This window comes from Ictidomys tridecemlineatus, chromosome 1 (genome assembly GCF_052094955.1).
Source record: "Ictidomys tridecemlineatus isolate mIctTri1 chromosome 1, mIctTri1.hap1, whole genome shotgun sequence".
Classification (NCBI taxonomy): Eukaryota; Metazoa; Chordata; class Mammalia; order Rodentia; family Sciuridae; genus Ictidomys; species Ictidomys tridecemlineatus.
Window position 1 is genome coordinate 137119099 of NC_135477.1, and position 25798 is coordinate 137144896.

At 32.8% G+C, this 25798-nt stretch overlaps 1 protein-coding gene across 15 annotated transcripts in view; it reads right to left on the reverse strand.

Annotated features, from left to right (window-relative positions):
* Positions 1-25798, reverse strand: part of Csnk1g3 (casein kinase 1 gamma 3) — a 109163-nt gene that overhangs the window by 71512 nt on the left and 11853 nt on the right. For 13 of the 15 annotated variants that reach the window (XM_078048310.1, XM_078048311.1, XM_078048317.1 and 10 more), the window contains exons 2-3: positions 11191-11616; positions 3546-3586 (exon numbers count right to left, since the gene is read on the reverse strand). In XM_078048310.1, the coding sequence (XP_077904436.1) occupies positions 3546-3586; positions 11191-11368 (219 nt within the window). In that variant the 5' untranslated portion in view covers positions 11369-11616. Of the gene's footprint in view, positions 1-3545; positions 3587-11190; positions 11617-19018; positions 19203-25798 lie in introns of all 15 variants that reach the window. The other 2 variants (XM_078048289.1, XM_078048286.1) reach the window with 2 other exon arrangements.

Sequence of the window (25798 nt, forward strand, 5' to 3'; positions counted from 1 at the left end):
TAACAAATGATCTACAGAATATGTAAATAATCTTTCCAAAGAGACTATTTTATTTTTATCACCCTGGGGTTAGTTTTGCCTATTGTTGGATTTCATCTAAATGATATTATACGTGTATATAATAAACTGTTAAAAAAATCAATGTTTTATAAATCAGACTTTTTAATCAATGTTTTTTAAGATTATCCCTATACACATATGCTCACAGACAGAAGCAACATAAACAGAAGTAACTAAACTTTTGGATACTATATACAACCTTAAATGTGAAAATATCTATAAGAAAAAGAAAACTGTCATAATTATACAGGAAATTTAAGCAAGAACCAATAGGAAAGTATAACAAGGTAACAGATACATACAATGAGCTTAAAACAGCGCCTTCTACATAGTACCTTATTATCTGTAATTCTTCAGATAACAATCTGAAAATATGTAATCTTAAAATGTACAAGATGCCCATTTATGAATAGATCTGGAGACTATCATGCTAAGTGAAACAAGCCAATCTCAAAAATCAAAGGCCAAATGTTCTCTTTGATAGGTGGATGCCAACACACAATAACAGTATAGAAAAGGTAGAAATTCACTGGATTAGACAAAGAGGAATAAAGGGAAGATAGGGGGAATGGGAATAGGAAAGACAGTAGAATGAATTGAACACAACTTTCCTATATTCATATATGAAAAAACCACCAGTGAAACTGCACATCATGTACAACAACAAGAATGAAATCCTAGTTAGAACTAAGTCATACTCTATGTATGTATAATATGTCAAAAATACACTCTACTGTCATGTGTATGTAAAAAGAACAAATTTTTAAAAGATGCCAATTTATGCAATCATAAGTGAAATTACATACAATATCCCCTAGGTAAAAAATAAAGACACATAACTGACTTGATCAACTAGATTCCAGTACTTAACTAGCAATAAAATTTTATTATACCATCACATAGCAAAAGTCCCTTTACAACAGGGTGACATTTTCATTATTCATGCACAACCAGTCGTTATATATGTGCAAAATCTCTGAGGGTGATGGACAAGGTCAAATTGAAAAATTATTTGAAAACAAACTATCGGCATGAACTAGGATACCATTATATATAAAAAAAAATGTACATAGAAATACCAAACTATGGTCTAAACAATTTATGTGAAGATTTTTCTGTCCTCCCAGTATATTTTTTGGATAAGCTTGAGGAAAGCATGACTAAATACCATACTTCAACCTCAAAATACTAAAGACATAGATTCTAAACACATTCCCCGTTACCACCAAGTATTCTGATAAATTATTATATGTAAAGCTGATTGCTGTGCTTTAAAAATAGACAAAATTTTTTAAAGGAAATAACATAATTAAAGGGATGGTGATATGCCACAAAATAAACTAAAAAGCAATGCTTGTATGTATGAGTAAGAAGACTTAAAAATGACAGAACAAATGGTTGCTAAGGCATGAGAGGTATAAAGAAAACAAACAAGTACCAAATCTAAAAAATAAATGATCTAAGGTCACTACTTGATGACTGAAATAGACAAGGAAAGTTGCCTAGAGCAGTGGCTCCTGCTTTGACACATGGTTTAGCTGCCTTGGTCTAGCTGATTAAAATGATTGACATACAGGACATATTTTCTTGAATGCAGCTACTCACTACAGGATGCTGCATCAGTAACACAGAATACAGGCCATACTTCTATACTTACACTCTACCCCCTCAAACCCAAAACCATAAAATGTCTAGACTCAAGAACATTGGCCTTGAACATGGAAAGGAAGAATTCCAAAGAAAGAAAAATCAATAGGGTCCATTCAGTTACTGTCCAGCTCCTGTATCCTGGGCCTCCTCACTATGATTCACATATAGTAACTCCTCTTCTGTGTACTGATTTCATGCTCATGAGGAAACTTTAAGTTTTAATTTAGTTTTCTATGTAGATCAGCCTACAGGAAGGAAACATTGTTTATACTAATTTAAGCACTTTGCACACATAATAATAAAATATGTCATTATAAATTAGAAATAAACCCTGCTGAATATTTTCATTTCTGAGAAATTAACTGTGAGATTGTAAATCCAACTCTAGAAACAGAAACAATCTTGGTATAATGACCTAATCAGATTTTATGTGATAGGTGCTAGGGTGTATATAACTCAGTGGTAGAGTGCTGGATTGCTGAATTCAATACCCAGTAACACAAAATTTAATTAATTAATTAACTAACTAAAATAAGATTTTCTAATATAATGCCAAGGAATAAACTTGAAATCAAAGTGAACTTATCAAAACAAATGCCAAATATCAACCAGCCAATCTCTCCTTATGGTGCCATAGTCTACTATACATCTTTATTTTCAAGTGAAAATAAACAGTATTTCTTACAGTGAAATTTGGTCTATACTCACAAAGACACACTAAATAGGAGTTTTCTACTTCATCTCAAAAGTTATTCTAATTCCTCCTACTTGCCTCTTCCTCAAAAAGTCTCTCTTTATATATTAGTTTCATATCACCCTAATAATACAAATTATATCGGCAGAGACAAGATTGGCAAAGGCAAGCAGACCAAAAACCAAGCCATGCTAAGCCTCAGGGAAACGTGGGTGGCAAGTCAGATAGAAGAGCAAAGTATGGCTTATAAAAATAATTCCTAGGCCCCAATTCTTCCAAAGAGATCCATCCTCTAACTATTATAGCAGCACATTCAGGACTTCAGAACCGTCCCATGAAGTCACATAAGGTAGTGCATTCCTGTCATCTCAGATACTTGGAGATACTAGGAGAATCATGGGTGCAAGGACAGCATAGGCAATGTCATGAGGTCCTGCCTCAAAAACAACAAACCAACCCAGACTAGTCCCATGGGAGCCAGTTTTCCCTGCTATCCTACAGCCATGTCAAGCATTTCTGAACCCTAAAAGTCAAACAATAGCCAGCTTTACCTGATTTATAAAATGTCAATAGAAAAAATTTCAGAAGCTTACTTGAAAGTATGTTTTCAAAGAATGTAATTCTGAATACTTAAGGACACATTTGTTTTGTCCAAATGTTTGAATCAGGAAGAGAAATCTTGCTTTCTAATTTTTATCTAATTAAAAATGCTACCTTAAATTAAAAATTGGGTGAAAATTGGGCTGGAGTTGTGGCTCAGTAGTAGAGCACTTGCCTAGTATGCGTGAGGCACTGAGTTCAATCCTTAGCACCACAAAAAATAAAATAAAATAAAATAAAGGTATTGGGTTCATCTATAACTAAAAGAAAAAAAAAATATAGAGCCAAAATTTATTCGGTAAAGTTGCCAAAGTAAAAGGACTTAGTTTGTGAAGCACAGAGAAACACTAACATTCTACACAGATCAATCATGTACTTGAAGGTCACGATGATATTAGCATTTTAGTAATGAAAAAAGCAGACTATGCATATTATTTTTCCCTTTCAAATAAACACCCAAATTATAAATGATATGAAAATGAAACATAATTAAAACATAAACAAGGAAATAATTAAGGAAAAGCAAGATATATGAACTTACCAGCTTAATTGCCACATATTCATTCGTGTATAAATTTTTCCCTTGAAAAAGAAAGAAAAAAATATCAGTTTCTGCTAAAAACATTTTTCTATATTTTTATTGGTGTACTATGCTTGAAATTAATGGTGGGATTTGTTGTTACATATTCATACCTACACACAATATAACTATATAATTTGGCCAATATCACTCCCTAGTATTTCTTCTTTCCCTCCCCTCCTCCCTCTCCCTGGTCCCTTTTCCTCTACTGAGATTCCTCTACCCCCCTTCAATTCCTTTTTCCTTTTTAGTTTTCACATGTGAGAGAAAACTTACAATTCTTGACTTTCTGAGTTTGGCTTATTTATCTTAACATTATATTCTCAAGTTCTTGTCCATTTTACTGCAAATTAAAAAATTTCATTCTTCATCATGACTGGATAAAATTCTATTGTTAACAAAATTTTTAAAGATATATAAATTGTACTCTGGGAAGGAAAAGGGAAATAATACATTATGGGTTTTTTTATATAAAGAATAAAAATTTGTTTTCTCACAATTCTGGAGAAAATAATACATTTAAATGAAGTAAAAAGCCTTAACTATTAAGCAAAAACACCTCAACAAGAAAATATTTTAATTAATCAACTCAATAATATATTTAGCATATCACATATTGAGTAGAAAGTGATACTAATAAACATGTTACCCACTTACAAAAATAGAAAGATTCTGATTTTGTTGTAATATTTTAGACAATTTTTTGTTTTGTTTTTTGTTTTGTTTTTGCACTGGGGGTTGAAGCTAGGGGCACATTACTACTGAGCCACATGAGCCACATCCCTTGCTCTTTTTATTTTTCATTCTGAGACAGGGTCTCAGTAAGTTGTTTATGGTCTAAGTTGCTGAGGCTGGCTTTGAACTCTCAATCCTGCCTCATCCTCCCGAGTTGCTGGGATTACAGGTATGTGCCACTTGCACCCAGCCCTGTAAACAATTTAGAGAGTAATCAATAATCAATGCATGCTAAATAAATTTTTTAAAGTATCGCTTCTATATAAAAACAGAAATATAAAATTCCTTTCCTATCCATCATCTCATTTTAAAACCTTCATTATTATGTGATATAATCTTATTGAGACTCATATTTAATCTTATTAATATAAAGAAAAAGATCTATATTAAAACTACAACAAAAAAAGAAAAATATTATTCAGTAATCGGCTCTGAAAAACTAGTTAACAACACTTTGAGAAAAAGGGGTTATTAGCACTTCGTCTTATGACCAAATTAACTCCAAAAAATATAACCTTAGACAAGAAAAAATATTTGCCATCCCAATATATGGAAGACTTTCTAAGCATAAGAAGATATTTTAAAAATCAATAGGTTTTATATAGATTTGGTTGAATGATGAAAAACTTTATTATATGCAAAGAAAACGTAAATGACGAACTAAAGTAGAGACTTAACATCATTAGCATACAGAAAATTCTAAAAAAACTGCAGTACACTTTGGCATTGGCCATAATCTAAAAAATTCCAATGGGTCAAAATCTGTAGCCTAAGGATAATACTATGGAGAATTTGGAAGTAATAGTACATGAAAATAATCTAATATACAAATTAATGTATACCTTTACAAGTACATTTAAAAGAATAAAAATAACAGTATCACATGTGATATCTGAATTTCCAATATTTTTTCTTGTAATAAAGGATACAAAAATGATAGATTTATCTTTTTAACTGTGAAAGTAACTGGCTCCAGTCATATTTGCTACTGAGTACAGAGTAGATAATCATCGATTTCCATAGACACATTTTTCTGCATAATACTCAATCTCCTTTCATACAGCAGCAATGAAAGGTAGTAAAATTTCTAAGAAAATATCAGCTTCAGATATATATCCACCTTTGTTCAACATTTTTCATACAAGTATTATAATATTTTTCTAAATTTTGTCCTTATTGTATAAAAATAAGTAAAAGCAAAGAGAAAAAAATCATACATTGGTACTAATGCTGAGTAGCAGAAGTCTCATAAATTCCATATATCTGGCACAAAGGTGGAACTTTATAAATAAACATACCAAAAGTGGTAAACCTTAAACTCTATTTATATACTCACTGAACCCATATAAACATTTTTTAAATATTAGAGAATATTTAATATTCTTACCCAAGGTAGCACTCTAGATGTCTTCATATACATTTTCAAGAATGTATTATGCATGAAATTTTAGTTTTCCTCAAGTAAGCTTATAGTAAATAACAATAAAATAAGGAACTTAATCTCAAAGACTGGCATCTAATTAACAAATGAACAATCCTGGTTCTTGATGAAATTTGCATTTCTTTCAAGATATTATCTTTTCACGATTTTTTTATATTATGTTTATTTACAAGTACACAGGGAAAAAAAGAGCTTACAAGAAGTTATATTAGGGCTGGGGATGTGGCTCAATCGGCTCCCCTGGCATGCGTGCGGCCCGGGTTCGATCCTCAGCACCACATACCAACAAAGATGTTGTGTCCACCGAGAACTTAAAAATAAATATTAAAAATTCTCTCTCTCTCTCTCTCTCTCTCTCTCTCTCTCTCTCTCTCTCTCTCTCTCCTCTCTCTCTTTGAAAAAAAAAAGAAGTTATATTAAACACAGATCCCAAAGAACCAAAATATACCAAATACTTCCAAAACTATTGTGTTTGTTGGCTTTTACATGGTCTAGCATGTATCTTTTTGCTCAGAGCAGAAAGCATTAAATCCTAAAAGCATCATCTGTTTTCGAACACTGGACATTCTGCTGAAATTGGAGGAGTGGGTCACAGTTATAAACATTAACAAATATTAAACAATATAAAAGCATTTTTGTCACCTACCATAGCCATGGTTTCATATAGTGTTCAATCAATATTTGTTTGGAAGCATGAATAAACAAATGATGCACATAAACTATGTGTATGTGTATATGGTGTGAGAGGGAGGAAATACACATATTGAAAGAATCCCATTAAAAGAAGGCTCCCAAGTAGACTTGTGCTAGTTAATTAGTTTTAATTCCGTTTCAAAAGACATTTCCAATAGTGCTTTCTGTCACATTGAATTGAAAAGATAGTTTTACCAATATTGTGGTGCTAGGATGGTAATTATTATAGAAAACTATATTCTTCAGAAACTGCATAAATGTTTATAACAGGAACTAAAGGTATCCACCAACATCCATTCTATTCTTTCCATAATAATAAAATGCCCAAACTTGAGAATGACTACCCTACTACAGACTACATTTCCCAGCCTTTCTTTCAGTTTAGTGTGTCCATGTGACTAAGTTCTGCATATCAGTGGACAGTAGGTATGTCACTCCCCACTTCCAGGAATTGATGCACATATTCCTCAATCTTTTTCTTCTAACTTCCTGGCTGGCTAGCTGGCTGGATGCAAGAAGTCAACAACCACAACAATCACCTTACACAGACACCAAAGCCACATATTAAGGATGCAGAGGTACCCTAACAGCTTTGAGTGCTCGCCCTCTAATCTATGTAATGGGAAAGAAGAAATTAAGTGCTTAAATCCATTATATTTGGGGATTTTTTTGGTCACAGCATCATAATCAATTATTTAGTTATTATGTTTTTAAGTCTTTTTTATTAATAATTTTTTAAAATTTATATGACAGCAGAATGCATTATAATTCATGTTACACATATAGAACACAATTTTTCATATCTCTGGTTGTATACAAAGCATATTCACAGCAATTAATGTCTTCATACATGTACTTTGGATAATGATGACCATCACATTCCACTATCATTTCTAACCCCATGCCCCCTCCCTGCCCCTTTCACCCATCTAAGATTTATAATGAGCTTTAGTTAGCAACAGAAAAACCAATAAACATAAAAATGATGAATTCACCCAAATCTGCCTATGTAGTTGATATATCTTAGAAGGCCAGTAGAATTTTCAATAAAACAATTCTCAAACACAAACATTAAAATAAGGAAAATTTAAAAACTACATATGAATAAGAGGAGAAACAAACATTAATAAAAGAAGTTATGAAAAATCCCATGGAAAACTTAATTATGTCAAAAGTTACAATATATTTTTTCAGATACGATAATTCATAAAGCAACATAAAACATCCTTGTTCGTATTCTTTTATATGATAATTAAGTGCAACTACAACAAAACACAGGAGAGGCTCAGGTAAACAAAGTTCACTATACTCACAAGTCTTAAGGAGTCACACTGCATACCATGTAGTCACAGGAAAAGCACTAGGCTGGGGTTAGGTGGCAGAAGACAGGAGCAAAAGGAGAGGTTAGCCCAAGGCCTTTATTGGAATTGTCAAGAGAAAGGTAAGACAAGGCAGGGTAAACAATTTAGAATTGGCTACTCTCCATAATTCCAGTGACTTTTGGGCTTTAAGGGTGCTCTCTACTTGCATGGTTGCTGGCTCTAGATGATCAAAGCAGAGAAATACTGCCTCTTGGGTGTATAGGCCAGATAGAGAAGACAAGGCAATGGGTTGGTTAGTTTACATTATCAAAGGCATTATTCTCCCAGCTGAGTCCTTTGCTATCTTTAAAAACTGACTAACAGCCAGAGGGGCAGTCTTTCCCTAGCTAGAAAGGCTTTGAAAATGTTCAAAACTCACAAAAACACAGAAAAATAAAAATTATACAATACAACCTTACTATGATTATATGCTTGCTATGATTAATCTCATTCAGAGTCTATGAAAAAAAAAATTCTAATGGTTTCCATTCACTACCTAAGCTAAAAAATACATCTACCAATACATATTGCAAGCCTTACCACCAACACATAAATGAAACCACAAGCCAGGCACACCTGGAATCCCAGTAACTCCGTAGGCTAAGGCAGGAATATTTCAAGTTCAGGGCCAACCTCAGCAATTTAGTGAAACCCAGTCTCAAAATAAAAACATGAACAGGCCTAGGAATGTAGCTCAGTGGTAGAGTGCCACTAGCCACTAGATTCAATTCTCAGTACCAAAAAAAAAAAAAAAAGGAAAAAGAAAAAAGAAATCACAAATATATACCAACACATCATTTAAAATAAAAAATACTGATAAAAATGCTTAACACATTTATTTATTTCAATATAAAAGATTTTTTAAGATATAACTTTTTTTTAAATCTCATGATTCTTTTTTTAAAAAACTAATTACCTACAAGAATCATTTACAACAGTGTGCAAGACTGCCTTTCCTTGAGGCATTTAGGCAAGGAGGGATATTCTGCATTGTGTATAGGATTGCCAACTCTTTTTTGGTGCCCAAGAGTTCTGAAGGTTTTAATGCTCTACAACATGAGAGATAGTCTTCTACCAAAATAGAAATTACTAACTGTCCAGCCCAAAAAGTTTACTTTATACTTTTTTTCTTATCCAATACCAATCACAAAAAATTCAATACTAAGAATAATCAAGATGAGCCTATTACTGTGTTTTTTTTAAGTATTTTTAGAATCCAAACCAACTTTTAACATTAGAAACTGTTTATCCAAGTACAGAAAGAATATTGCTTATAACTTTTTCAAAATAGAAAAACATTTGGGGATTTGAAGCTAGAAGTATAATGCCCCTTTAGTATAGTCTATGAATAAGGAAGGATAAAATCATTAGTTGATGTCTGTTGTGTGTTCACACACACACACACACACACACACATATACAGGTGTGTATATATATATATATGTTTATATACATATACATAAAACTGAGACACATAGATATACATGCTAAATATATAAATATCACACATGTATATATACAATTAATACTTATAGATAGATTACATATATAAATAGATGTACTAAGAAGTCTTCTTATTTCTAGTCCTGTTTATTCATGGACTGCAAAAGAAAGGCGTGTTTTGCTGCTTTTTACAATACACAGTACAGTTTCAGTATATGGTTCTTATAGTTTCTCATATTGTCTTGGGCAATATGGTCCCCTGGATTTGTTTTGTGTGAATATACACAAACACATACATACACACACACACAAAAAATGTGTATGTAGTGTATAAATGTATATGTGTGTATGGTTATCTTGAAAAAAAATGACATGAAACAATTTTCCTCAAAAATGGCCAAAGAGGGCGGGGATTATTGGCACTGTGGCAGAGCACTTGTGCCTTGCACATGTGAAGCACTGGGTTCGATCCTCAGCACCACATAAAAACAAATAAACAAAATAAAGATATTTTTAAATGGACAAAGAATATTCAAATATAATGCTGTTCCTTTTACACTATCATCTATATTCAACCCTCACAATAACCTGAAAGTGGAAATAATCCAATTATGAAGAATTTGAGGCCCTTGAGTGGTTAAAATGACTTATATGCTCCAAATTGGCAGGAACCATTTTTATATTTTTCTAGTGCATTATAAGTGTTAAGAATTAAATGGATATTGCTCAAAATTAGACTTCAAGGAAATAATCTGGTTTTTCTAACTCAGAAACAGTTTAAGAATTTCAAAGCATCTAATTTAACATGTCTCAAGAAATAAAATGTAAACATTTACTCCTTCAAGTATTTGATTCCCTATGAAATTCAAGTCTGCCAGCCACATCATGTTATAGCTATGTATAAAGTATGTCACTGCCTTTTTATTAGCTTGCTTAATTCAAATATTTAAAGTACATTAACAACACAAAACTATGATATTAAAGAGTCACTACAAATTAGAATGTTTTATAAGATTATAAGAAGTAGTTGAGTAGATAAACACAACTGGATTTATTTCTAGAAGCAGGGTTGGATCTAAGGAAAATCATCAAGCAAGAATTTTCTTTTTTTAATTTCTAAAGCTCCCACTCTTGGTGATCCATTGACCAGGGTCCTCAATGTCCCTCCATACTGACTCTTACATAACCATGCCACGTCCTTGTTTCTCTTCAATCGAGTCGGCGATTACCTCTGCAGTACTAAGAAATAAAAGACTTAGATTTTCATCCTGAGAACTGTCATTAAATTTCTGGATGAAATCTGGCAAGTAACTTTCTCTGAGTCTCAATTTTCCCAAATGTAGAGTTACAAAGTTCAGTTAGACCACCAATTCTAAAAATTGCCTAACTACAAAAACCTAAGCCAATTCTGTGAATCCTTTGTCAATATGGACTCCTGAGTCTCACCCCAGACATACCTGGGCAGGGGAGAGGGGAGGAAAAGAGTGGAAAGAAAAAAATTTAATTACAACAATGTAAATTTCATTACATTGTTAAATACATACATTTCAGTATATTAACTTTCATTTTAGTCACATACATGGTCTTAAAGTGATTAGATATTAAATATTTTGAAATATGAAAAAGGAAACTAAATAATATAGTCCAAAGAACATACTCAAAAGCCTTCCTGGCAGCTATTTCAATCTGCTAGGCCTTTAAAAGCTACTTTCTTGTATTCTCAGATCCTTAAGAAATAAGAAGGGTTAATCTCAACAGAGATTTCCTTACAAATGAAAATATCAGCACATAAGAAATTTTCAACATATTCTTTAAATCAACATAATCCAATTAAGTAACTAAAAACTTAGATGACTAAATCCTTTTCATTAAAAAGTAACCTCCATTTTTAAAAAATGCTCTTCACATAATGAAATAAATAAAACAGTCTTACCTAATCGTAATTCTCCAAAATTGCCACATCCAATTTTTTTTCCAACTCTAAAGTTAGGTCCAACCATTAAAACTCCAGATGATGAAGACCCAGTTCCTCGAGTGTTGTGCCCTGATCGGCCACTAGGTCGTGCCATTCTATCATCTGATTTGTCCTTGTCTTTCTTTTTATTATCCATATCAAGTTTTCGGTACTCCACTTTGAATTCTTTAATCAAGACAAGCACGCTGAAATAGGGTATTGTGAGAATAGGTACATCACTAGGTAACTGTACCAGGCGGGTAACGTTAACATTCAAATTGCAGTAGGTAGTCAATCAACTGGAGCGTGTTCATCCCATTCGTAAAATCTTTCTCAGTTGTCTTTTCAACAAAACATGTCTTCAAAATTATCTTCTCAGTGATGTAAGCTGATATCAATGAACAGCTAGAACATTAAGAAAAGACAATTAGTCAACTAATAAAATTTTAAAATGTGTGTTTGGGAAATAAATAACAACTGCTCAGGCAATGATGTATTTCTATTTGTTGATGCCCATTAAAATCAAATCACAGTAGATTCCTAAATTAGTCATTATCCTTTATTTCCATACTTTAATACCAAAGAAATCACAAAAACAAAAAACAACAAAGAAATCAGGGATTCAGTTACTTTTAAAAAATTAAAAAGGAGCAAAAGAAACTGTTTCACCAAAAATATACATTCAATAACAGACCTTTCAACTTGAAATCACCTTAATTAGAGGGAAAAAAAGTTTTTTAAAAAATTCCAGGAAATTAAGAAATAGTTTCTATTTAAAAGAAGCAAGACAGAATACATTTTGAAAATTAGTAAAATATCTTTTTTTTTATTTTTTTTATTGTTGGTCGTTCAAAACATTACATAGTTCTTAATACATCATATTTCACAGTTTGATTCAAGCGGGTTATGAACTCCCAACTTTACCCCGTATACAGATTGCTGTATCACATCAGTTACCCTTCCATTGATTGACATATTGCCTTTCTAGTGTCTGATGTAGTAAAATATCTTAAGAAAAGTATCTTTCCATGTTCATATACTTAATAACTTCAATCTTCAAATATATATTCATTTGGTCTTATTAATTCAAATATTTATTGTCCTGTATATACAGGAAAAGAGCATAAGACTGAAAAGACAAAAACATTCTTGCTATGTCTCAAGGAAAACAATTTGAAAATATCATTTGAACCAGGTCTTAAAATGGCACATGCCCTTATAATCCCAGTGGCTAGGGAGGCTGAAGAAGGAGGATCATGAATTCAATGTCAGCCTCAGCAACTTAGTGAGGCCCCAAACAACTCAGTGAGACCCTGTCTCTAAATAAAATATTTAAAAAGGGCTTGGGATGTGACTCAGGGGTTAAGTACAGCTAGGTTCAATCCCTGGCACCAATATATACATACATACATATACACAAATATATATATTCTCCCCCACAAGGCTAAGAAATGCTGACAAGCATCAACCTTACAAAATGGAGAAGTCAGTTATTTTCTAATATATAAATAAAATGTTCAAGTCTTTTATAAAATTCTGTCCCATTCATCTTATTTAGAAATTTCAGCCCTCAAATGTACCTCGATCATGTGGTAAATCTGCAACCTTACTACATGATCTCCCTACTCCTCTTTGAACAATCTGAGTGGTCTTCTATTCTTTGCAATTAAAAAAAAGGTTTTGACTTCAAAAGATAGTCACTAATTAAAAAAAGACAACAAGGGCTGGGGTTGTAGCTCAATGGTAAAGTGCTTGTCTCTCGTGTGTGAGACACTGGATTCAATCCTCAGCCACAAATAAAAATAAATAAAGATATTGTGTTCATCTACAACTAAAAAATTATTTAAAAAAAAACAATACCAAGGACTAATTCCTGTCTCTGAAATTGATTATACAATGCAGATATAACAAAAATTGAAACAAAAAGTGTTACCCGGTTAATTTTCAGCAACCACCAAATTTGCAATAAGTTCTAACAATCTATTTTTAATGTTTTGTTTGCCATATTTTTTTTATTTGTAGGTGAAACTGTAAATTTCTGTTCACTACATGTAAAGCTGAATGAGACCTCTGCTTCTAGCCATAACACATTAACTGATAGTAAACAATTCTTCCTGTTATAAGCAACTTTAACTATATAAAACACAGGAAGGATCTGTTTTCAGGTATCAGTATATACTGTGACAGAAAGTGAGTCCACCAAGCAGCCTATTGAGAATTTCCTGAACACAAAGCAAGGAGGTAAGGTTTAGCACACAAGATCACAGAACAGAGCTTGGAGCAGTTGTAGTGGAATTTGCAGGACATGGCACCAAAGGGAGGCAATTTCACAGTAGGAATTTCACACAGTGCCCCTGAGTGCCCCATAAAGAGAAGTATGGCAGAAAGCTTGGCTACACATACATGCAGGAACATTTTGAAACTCCTAGAGGAAAATGGCTATGACAAAGTTAAAGGAAGAATGAGATGAGGTTACACAGTAGTATCCCTTCATGGTATTAATATCAACTCAATAAAGACATAAAAATCATAGAAATATGTATAAGAAAATGAAGCAAAGAAAACAAAACTAAAGAGAAAAAAGACAACTATAGTAAAAAATTTTAACACCATTCTTTTGGTAACAGATAAAAGACAAAACTAGCAGTATGTATACAGTAGATCTAAATATCATCAACTATTGAACTGAGAGACATTGATAAAATTTCCAAAACCACAAATAAAATTTCCTTTAAATGTCTACCAAGAGAAATCATATCCAGTCTCAAATAATTAAAATATTAGAGTACTTTTGATCAAAACAGAATTAAATTAGAAATCAGTAACAATATGATATCTAGAAATCAAGAATATTTGAAAATTAAACATACTTTTAAATAATTAAACATACTTTTTCATAAGTTGAAAAAGAAATAATAAAGAAAACTGAAAACAATTCTAACATAATAATAATAAAAGAAAACATTAAAGTTTATCGTTTGCAAGCTGGGCACAGTGGTGTACACCTATAATCCCAGCGGATCAGGAGGCTGAAGCAAGAGGATCATGAATTCAAAGCCAGCCTCAGCAACAGTGAGGCATTAAGCAACTCAGTGAGACACTGCCTCTAAGTAAAATACAATAAAGGGCTGGGGATGTGGCTCAGTGGTTGAGTGCCCCTGAGTTCAATCCCCAGTACCAAATAAATAAATACATAAAGTTTATAATTTCCAGCCAAAGCAGTGCTTAGAGGGAAATTAGAAGCTTGAATGCTAACATTAGAAAAGAAGTAGTTTTTAATCAACTAGATTTCCCCCTTAAGAAGCTAGAAAAAAGCAAACAAGACATAAATTAAAGAATTTTAACAACTATTATTAATAGCCCATTGACTTATAATAAAATATAATCTTAATGAGTGAAAACAAAAATTCTCAACAGATAACAGAAATACCAAACCTTAAAAAAAAAAAAATTGAAACCATTTGTTATAGTTGAGATCTGAAATGTCCCACAAAGGCTCAGATGTTTGAAAGCTTGGTCCCCAATTGCAGCAATGTTCAGAGGTGGGTCTCTGGATCATAAGACTCTATCTCATCAAAGGATCGACCCCACTAATGGATTCATAATTGAATGGACTCCTGAAAGATGGTGGAAACAGTAGGAAATCAGGTCTAGTTGAAGGAAGTAGCTCACTGGGGTGTATGCCCCAGTAAAGTATATCTTATCCCTAACCCCTCTCCACCTTTCTTTCTCTCTGCTTCCAACCACTGAGGTGAGCAGTTGTGTTCCACTCCATGCTCCCTGACATGACGTTCTGCCTCACCAAAAGCCCATAATAATGGAGCCACATGAACACAGTCTGAAATCATGAATTAAAATAAATCTTCCCTCAAGTTGATTTTCTCTTGTATATTGTCACAGTAATAAAAAGCTGATTAACACACCCTAGAATTAAAAGAAACATATATGAAATACTTTCACTGGATACACTAAACAACATATGAGATAAAGCAGAAGAAAGTGTCAATGAACCTTTCTCAATATTCAGAGAAATTATCCAAAGTGCAAAAATCAATAAAATTGAAAACAGGCTGCAAAAGGACAAAATAAATAAAGCCACAACTGTATCCTTTAGAAAAAGGTGAATAAAACTGGTAACTATCAGCAAAAATGATCAAGAATAAAAACAGAATATACAAATTACCAATAAGAAGGATACATGGAGACAGCAAAAAGATCCTACAAATTATATTAAAATAATAAAGGGCTATTGTGGCCACTAAATTTCATAACTTGGGTGAAATAGAAAAATTACATCCAATTACACTCCAAATATAATTTTTAAAAATAAGTACCCATTTACACATATAAAACTAAACACTAAATGCCAGGGATGGCGCACATCTGTAATCCCAAAGGCTCAGGATGCTAAGTCAAAAGGATCACAATTTAGCAAAGTCACAGCCACTCAGCAAGACCCTGTCTCTAGATAAAATGTTTTAAAAGGCTTGAGATGTGGCTCAGTGGTTAAGCTCCCCTGGGTTCAATCCCCAGTCCCCCCCACCCCAAAAAAAGAAACTGAACATTATTATCTCAAAATGCACCAGACCTTTACCATAAAACTTAACCTAAAAATGCAGCTTTTTTTTTTAAAGTTTCTGAACATATCAGTATTTTAATTTAGAAGTTAAAAAAAAAAGAACTCTTTTATTTCTTTAACTTAGAAGGAAATAATTTTCTTATGGTGAATTTTCACATTATTTTCAATACATAGCTTTTCATATATGTTTAATTAATGAAATATTCAAAGGCACATTCTACATGTAACAGAAAATTAAGTAACACAAATGAAGCAAAAATATTCCTTGGGGCCAGGAGCAGTGACACATGCCTATAATCCCAGCAGCTAAGAGGCTAAGACAGAAGGATTGCGAGTTCAAAGCCAGCCTCAACAAAAGTGAGGCGGCGCTAAGCAACTCAGTGAGATCCTGTCTCTAAGTAAGATATAAAATAGGGCTAAGGATGTGGCTCAGTGATCTAGTGCCCCTGAGTTCAATCCCCAGTACTCCCCCTCCCCCCGCAAAAAAAAATATTCCTTGGGATGCTCACACCCATGTCTCTCAATTCACCCCTTCTCAGAGATAAACATTACTTTCAGTTTGGTATATATACTATAGACCTTTTTTGTAATGCTTGTGTATGCATACAGTTATATGTAGATATACTTGTAGATTGGTTGGTTTTACATAGAGGCCCATAAAAGCCTCTGAAGAACCAAAACTGCCCAACAATAGAAATAGCATTTAAGAGCCTATTTAAAAAATGAAGGGTATATGGCCCTTCCCTTTGATACCCTACCCTATCTACACAACATGAACAAGGGGAAACATAATGAGTTGGGTAAAGAGTCAAGAAATAGCCCCTAATTCTCTTTCCTAAAAAAGGGCCCAGGGCCCAAGGTCAACTGTGAAACTGGGAAGTAGTGAGAAAAAGGCAGGAAGAAAAGATTACCTTAAAATTGAATTTCAAAAATGAAAAAAGTCATCTTAATGCCTGAAAATGAGTCTACTGCCAAAGCTGAACTATTCTTATAAATATACATGGCAAAAAAAATCAATGGAATTTGACTAGGATATCATTCATGGGTAGGGAAGGGAGAAAAATCAAAGAATATATATGACAATGGTGGTTAGTGAGAAATTTAAGTCATTTCCAATTTTACTCCATTCAGTTCAGCACATTCACCTAACTATTCATAAACTAGTAATAGGTATTTTTATTTTAAAAAATATTTTTAACAAATTAGATTTTAATTAAACCATTTTTTATGATGAATCTCAAACAGTGCTAGTACTTTCCCTATCACAGTATCTATCAAACAGTATCACTTCAAGTCTGTACATAACAGAAGTCAGCAAACTATAGTCTGTAGGCTCACTCCTCCCCATTCCTATTCTTGTACAGCATTCAAACTAAGGAAATAACATTTTGTGACATGTGAAACTTATAAGATATATGGGCTGGGGTTGTGGCTCAGCAGTAGAGTGCTCACGTAACACGTTTGAGGCCCTGGGTTCAATCCTCAGCACCACATAAAAATAAATAAAATAAAACTACTGTGTCCAACTAAAGAATAAATATTTTAAAAAGACATTTAAATGTTAGTGTTCATCAATAAAGCTACACAGAAATGAAGCCTTGCTGATACATTTTATATGTAGTTATGACTGTTTTCATCCAAGAGCAGAACTGAGTAGTTATGACAAACCCTATGTGGTGCTATTATCACCTCACACTGCTGCTCAGAGCACCATAAACTGCAGTGGCACAGTTATAATTTGACAGTGTTTACAGTGCCACACATATTGCCATATCATTACACTGTATTTATTTTGTACCAATGCAAACTCATCATGTCAAAACCAGAAAAGAAAAGTGGACTTTTTGACTATCATGATCTTAAAGCATAGTGAGGTGTGGCTTGTTATCAAATTAGATGGGAAAGCATTATGTTTTCTACACAAAAACAACTATGCCAAAGAATGTAATATACTTGAATATGAATAAATTTATCAGTTCCAGTGCTGTGTAACAAATTACTACAAACTCAGAAATTTGAAACAGTACATATTTATTATCTCATAGTCTCCACAGATGAGAAACCTGGACACAGATTAGCTGAGTCATCTGCTCAGGCTATACTCAAGGTACTGGCTAGAGCTCATTCTCCTTAGGTGGCTCAAGTGGGAAAATACCCTCTTCCAATCTCCTTCAGATTGTGGAAAGAATTCATGACCTTGCATTGTGTAATTGAGGGCCCCAGCTTTTTGTTGGCTGTCAGAGGCAACCCTCAGTTGTCACAGGTTGCCTACATTTTCTCACCATTTCCTAAAGTTCCTGTCACATAGGCTTTTCCAACATGGTTCCTCTAAGACTGAGTCTTATTCAAGGTAAAACATCATCTTTTCTCATACTCAAATTCCAAATTTTGTATCCTGCTCTAGTTCTCCTAAGCAGAGAAAAATCATTAAAGAAAATTCTCCTGAGCAGGGGCAAAAATGGGCTACAGAATTCTAAGTAGGAAAGAAAAGTAAACCTAGTGTTATGTACTACTTGGTTCCAAAAGCTAACTATAGTAATGTAAGCACAGATAACTGGTTTTCAACTTTCAAAATAAATCTTATCAAAAAAAAAAAAAAAAGGCAAGATAAATGTCCTAGAAAAGAATATAAATTTTGCCCATCATAACAGTGTAACAATAACAGTACAAATAACAGAAGTTTAGCTGTTAATAGAACAAAGATAAGGTATAGTAAGGATAGGACAAGAATATCTCTATCTTGCATAGTACCAAGTTAAGAGAAAATGTAAAAACTTAACTGGAACCAGAAACAGATAAAAGAACACTATTTAAAGTGTTAAAAGGAAAGTAACTGCCCAAACATTTAAAGACAAAATACAAAATGGGGAATGTGAGCTAAAAATCTCATCATTAAAAAAGATAACTGATTTAAGATAATGTTAGATTTAACATATTATCAAAGAGAAAAGAGAGCACATAATTTAGAATTATGAAAATAACCACGCTAAGTATTTTAAACAAATTATTAAAACTGGTTATATATACTGAAATAAATCAAAAATTGGAGATATGAGGTAAGACTATTATTTATATATCCTTCTGTATTATTTTAATTTCTTCCATATATAGGTATTAATTTAAGTATATTAATTCTACTATCAACCAGTAAATTAATCCTAAAAAATACCTTTAAAATACTGTCAAAACACGATACTTCAAATGACTAAACAGTAAAATATTACATACCTCTACAAATCAGTTTGTGTTTTTATTTTTGTTTGCTTATTTTGAATAAAAAGTAAGGTTCAGCCTGGCGCAGTGGCACACACCTATAATCCCAGAGACTTGGGAGGCTGAGACAGGAGGATCGCGAGTTCAAAGCCAGCCACAGCAATGGTGAAGTGCTCAGCAACTCAGTGAGATCCTGTCTCTAAATAAAACACAAAATAGGGCGAGAGATGTGGATCAGTGTTTGAGTGCCCCTGAGTTCAAACCCAGTTCCAAAAAAAAGAGTCCAGCCATAGTGGGGACAATTGTGGAATTCTTAACCTAACATGACCCCCTAGCCAACCCTGGGCATTTTCAAAATAGATCCACAGGTTTCAGAAGATATGATCCTTCCAGCACAATGGCAAATAGGCCTGTAATCCCAGCAACTCAGGAGGCTGAGGCAGAAGGATTGCAAGTTTGAGACCAGCCACAGCAATTTAGGAAGGCCTTAAGAAAATTAATGAGAACCTGTCTCAAGAAATTAAAAGTGCTGTAGATGTAGCTGAATGATAAAGCACTACTGGATTCAATCCCCAGTATAAAAAAAAAAAGATTTCATGATCCTAAGAAAGTTAAGAATAACTGAAAAGTATACTGTTATTTTCTCACTAAATTGCGTTATAAATACATTCTTAGAATTACAGCTAGAAATATAGCTCAGTGGTAAAGTACTTGCCTATCATGCACAAAGCCCTGGGTTTGATCCAGCCTGACAATAAATAAATGAATAAATAATACATTCTTAGAAAAAAAAATCTTCCTTAAAACCAGGTAACATTTGTATTTGTTTAACATTCAACCTTATTTTTTAAAAAAGAAGTTTTTAGAGCCACATAAAATAAACATACCAAATAAAGGACTAAAAAACAGATTTAAGAAATAAGGAAGGAAGTAAAATAATGTTATAAGTAAGATGATCTCATTATATACTATAAAGTTTGGTATCCAGACAAAACATATTTATTTCTGTACTTTCTAGTGGTCAAACAAAAATAGAATACAATTGAATATAGGGCTTGGGTTGTGGCTCAGTGGTAGAGTGCTTGCCTAGCATGCATGAGGCACTGGGTTCAATCCTCAGCACCACATAAAAATAAAGATATTATGCCCACCTAAAACTAAAAAATGAATATTAAAAAAAGAGAAATCCCCTTGTTTTTAAAAAAAAAAAAAAAACAACTGGATATAAAATTCAGAGTGTTTATTTAAATTCCACTAAAAAGATCTGTTAAAAGACTAATAAAGAATCCTACTATTATATGATATCTGCAGATGCAATCAATAATATAAACTAATATCTGCTTCAAAGAAGCTTTCAATTCAAACATCACAAAAAAATTTTCTAAAAAAGCTTGAAACTCAGGCATCCATAGAAATAAAAATTATTGAAAGAAGTTTCACAGAACCATGCCTTGCTTACAATTTATTTTAACATAATTTAAATGATTATTTATACTGTTTAATAATATTTTAATTTGTAGAGATTTTTGTCTCTTTAATTGAAATCTTAATCCTTCTACTATTAAAGATAATAAACATGTATTTAGTTAATGTGCATTAAGCTACAAACTGTGCATAAATAGTAATAAAATATGTAACATATTCAATTCTAAAATTATTCTGACATTTAAGTATCTATATTAAAAAGACAGGGAATTCATCAAAAGGAAATTATCCTCAAGAATAAATTAACAAATATGAAATCAATTACTTTGCTTTCATAAATAATTTCAATTTTGATATAGCAACATCCACTAATAAAGATAAAATATGTGCTTCTATATACAGAAAACATTAGACATAATCTGATTATATGAGGAGAAATGTGGGCCACTGGCATACTTCTAATTTGATGACCACTGATGAATCTTCAAAACAGAAAACAGAAAATCAGATTCTCTAATCTGCATGAGCCAATAATTTAAGACTTTACAGAGCCAAATGATCTCCTTAAGGCTGAAACTAGTATAGTAAAAATCTATAGCTAGGTAAGTCAGTCTAGTATGTTCTACCTCATAAGAAAAACACCAAGACCTAGCTTCCAAAATACTGTTGGAATAAATAGAATACTGTTACATGCACCTGCATATTAAGCATTAAAATTTTCTATGGGTAACTTCATGTTTAGTATATTATACAATATTCTTTGCAGATGCAAAATTGCAACAAATAAAATTTTAAAAATCAAATTTTACATTCAAATGTTACTCATCACAGTGTTGATTCCCCTCAGTTTTATTATCTCAAATGAAAAACTCCATATTTAGTACATAAAATGTCTCATTCAGTATGTCAAATGCTTTATTCAGTCTCATAAAAATTATATTACAATACATGTCTTCAGGCTTCTCCAAAATTTAGATGAGTAAGGATATTTGTGATGTGATGGCTAGCCCTTACATCACATGCTTCTATTAGCAGCAAGTGTCCCAGTTACTGGTTTCTGGCATTAGCTCAACTGTGGTTGTCTAAGAAAAGAATAAACACTTATTTTTAAAAGCTAAATCATTAACTGTAATGTCAAAATAAAGATCAATTTCTGTAATTACATACTACAAAAGCTTTCTTTATCTCAGAAAGATTTAGTAACTATCATCTACAACAGTTTATATTTTTGAAACTGAATGCCAGCAATGTCCCTGTACATTCCTATCAAGATCCAGAAATTTCTAGCCTTTAAATTTTTAACACCCAATTCTATTAGTATTCTCCAAACTGGATCAGAACTCATTAAAACAATTTAATGGGTCCTAAGCAACGGTTTTTTAAATGACACAGTATCTAATAGAAAAGAAAACAGTACACATATGTAATAAAGATAAGTCATGTTTAATGGGATTTTCAGTTCTTTAAATGAAGGTATGTGTATCACTGGTCACAATGCAAAATACATTTCTATAGGTTTGGGTCAAAACATGGTTCCATGGTTAGAGCTACTATAAAATGTAGGAGTATCAAAACATACTGTTAGTTACAATTAAGGTTATTTTTCAATGAGAAACTTTATGAAAACCTAAATTTCCTCAATAAATATAAATATTACTATAAGTCTAATGAAATTATTATTCTAATTATCCAGGTCTGATTATTTCTAGTAACTAGAAAGGTTAGGTATGGTTTAAGTGCCAAGATTTAGTTATGGTTTAAGTGTGCCCCCCAGGGGGTGTATGTGTTAGAATTTTGATGCCCAGTGTGAAAATGTTCAGAGGACTTTAAGAGATAAGTCTGAGTAAGAAGGTCTTTAGGTCATTAGGGGTTGGAAAAGGTCAAGTTAGTTCTCAGGAGAGTGACTTCTTGGCTCACTATGTGACCTTTCCCTTTCATATATGTGTATCCCATGTTGTCATCAGCCATGAAGTCCTCACCAAGGCCAAGCTCCTGTTGACACCATGCAATTGAACTTCCAGAACTGTAAGCTAAATAAACATCTCTTCTTTATAAAAGTACCCAGCCTCAGATATTTCATTATAGTAAGAGAAAGCCAATTAATATACTAGAAAATGATTGTTTCATAAGTCTTCAAAATGTCTTTTGTGTCTTCTATTTTCAATTTCATAAGTGAATTTATACACTCAAACCTGTATCACAGTTCATGTGTCTCAAGAGATGGAAAGAGACAGAATACTTAGTGTAAGAATGCCAGGATCCTAAGTATTTATTATATGTTCACCTAGAGAAACACAGAACACCTTTACCTCCTGCCCGCTTAAGAATGACAAGAATCAGCCAGACTCAATGGTGCATGCCTATAATCCCAGAGACGTGGCTTGGGAGGCTGAGGCAGAGGATCCCAAGTTCAAAGCCAACCTGGGCAACTTAACAATGCCCTAAGAAACTTAGCATGACCCTGTCTAAAACAAAAAATAAAAAGGGAAAGCACCCCTGGATTCAAACTCCAGTACAAAAATAAAAAAGAAGACTGACAAGGATAATCAAGGCCCAAATTTGTATTATTAAAATATTCACCAAACCAACTGATATGAGCAAATCATCTCACTGTCTATAATCACAACTGGACTGCAAACCCTAATCACAGCAATGATTTAAAAAAAAAAACAAAAAACTTGTATGGTGGTGCATGTCTGTTATCCCAGCTACATGGGAGTCTGAAGCAAGAGCATAACAAGTTTCAGATTAACCTGGGCAATTTAGCAAGATTCTGTCTCAAAATATTTTTTTTAAAGGACTGGGACATAGCTCAGTGGTAAAGTACCTTCCTAGCATGGGCAAAGCCCAAGGTTCAATCCCCACTACTACTACTACTACTACTATTACTACTACTACTACTAATAATAATAATAATATAAGCTGAAAGCCACCAGGGAAAATCATGATCATTTGGGGGCATAACTTTCATTCACTAAATACAAATATTTACTGAGTATTAACCATGCACTAGAAATAGGCATATTTGGTAGAAATACAGCAGTGAACTTGCCCTCAAAGAGATCTCATCTAGCTGGGTGCAGTGGCACATGCCTATAATCCCAGCAGCTCAGAAGGTTGAAGCAGGAGGACCATAAGTTAAAAGCCAGTCTCAGCAACTTAGTGAGACCCTAAGAAACTTCACAAGATCATCACAAAATAAAAAATTAAAAATTAAAAGGACCGTGGCTTTGGCTCAGTGGTTAAACACCCCTATGTTCAATCCCTGGTTTGGGGCAGGAGACTCTCATCAAAAAAAAATCTCATCAAGACTCTTACTGAGCTAAGTACCACCATGACCCACAACCTTTGAAGTACACTTTTAGGTAAATTAAAAATTATATTCTTCTGTTCCTCAGCTGATCAAAAACAGCTGATTCACAGTAGTTATCTTCTATAAAGGCATTACAAACAGAAAAATCAAACACTGAACTACTGCTCCTAGGAAAAATACAAGTTTAGGTTCCTGCCAGCCTCTTTGGTCACAAGATTTTCATAAACCAATCAATACATAATTCATTGTTTTATGTATGGTTCTGTTGAAAAACACCTTACAGCATTATAACTTATGCCTAACTAAGCTCACTTATAATATATAACTACAAATAATATCCCAGTATAGGCAAAGGTCACAAATTTACAAGGTTCGTAGAAGGGTATTCATGTTTAGGTACTTTAATTACAAAGCTAATATTGTCAGTTCTCATCACAAAATAGACTTAGTATAAAAGATTTTCAATTACAATTAAGTTAACAACTATAAAATTCTAGAATGAAATGTGCAACAAGTGACAGAAACAAATAGAAAGTACAATAAGATTTCCTTCTGCCCAGCCTAAATCAAGAGCATATTTCTTTAAAGTGTGATAGCCTGAAGACAGAGACAGAGAATAAATCCAGAGATACCTTAAACCTCCCTAGGGTTAACAGCATAGTTTTTTCCATGGAGATCATAGCTATATTACTTGAACAAGAAAGAACAGCTCTATATATACTGAGGATTGCATTCACTGAAAAATGAGGCTCCCCTAAGTCATTCTCTAACAAATCTACACCAATAATATTTACACCAATTATATTTACAATTATGTTATTGTCATGATATTGCAAGTATACAACCTAACAAATTCTCAGAGTTAAACATACACTTGACATATGCCCCAACAACTCCTATTCTAGGAATTTATCCAACAGAAATGAAAACTTAAGCTCACCAAAACCTACACACAAATGTTTATGGTAATTTTATTTGGAATCACCACAAACTGGAAACAAGTGCTTAAACAGTGATGGGAAAAACATTCTGAGATACATCCACACAATGGAATATTACTCAACAATAAAGAGACTGACTGACACATGCATTATATGGATGAATCTCAAAAGTTTTACATTATTTAAAAGAAGTCAGATTCATAGGGCTACACACCTCGACATTAATCATATGGTTTAAACTAGCCATAAGTATATTATGCACTAAGCAGAATTTCAGGGCAGATTTATTTCTGGCAGAGACAAAATTATAGGAAGAAAAACAGATCAGTGGTCTTTAGGAACTAGGAGTAGGAGTAGGAGAAGGAGTAGGAGTAGGAGTAGGATTTGACTACAAAGCCTAAGGGAATTCAGGGGAATGGTGACGGAGCAGTTTTGTATCTGGATTATGGGAAGAGTGAATTTTAGTGTGTGTAAACTTAAAAGCAGAACTAAGAAAAAAGCCAATATAAAAATCTTAAAAACAAAATCATTATTAATGAAATTGCTAAAAAAAAAATGAATATTTCCTTTAACTAGATTTTCTGGCTAGCCAATATGCATTTAATTTCAACTTCTGCCATTTAACATTTGTCTATAAAAATGTTTCTACTTTTAAGCCTAAATATCTTAAGTCAGATTCTTGTATTTATTATTTCATTTAAATTGGGGTCAATTTACTTGCTTGAGATCTGTCTCATACAATTGTGACAATGCAAACTAAACTGGTTTGGAAGGAACTTGGTGTCTCAGAAAGCATTTAATCAAAGTTCTTCCATATTTAAATTCTCCTAATAAAAAAGATGAAATAATTAATCCATTCATCCAACAAATACATGACCACTGAAGGCCTACCATATGCTAAACACAGTAAATACAAATACAAACAAGACAAGCACAATCCCTGACATTAATCATATGGTTTAAACCAGCCATAAGTATAATATGCACTAAATAGAATTTCAAGGCAGACTTATTTCTGTTACCTTTCCAATAAACTGGAAATTTTTCTGATACAAAATACCACAATTTGAAGTTTCTTTTCTTGAGCAATACTAATTGGGGTAGAGAAGGAGAGAA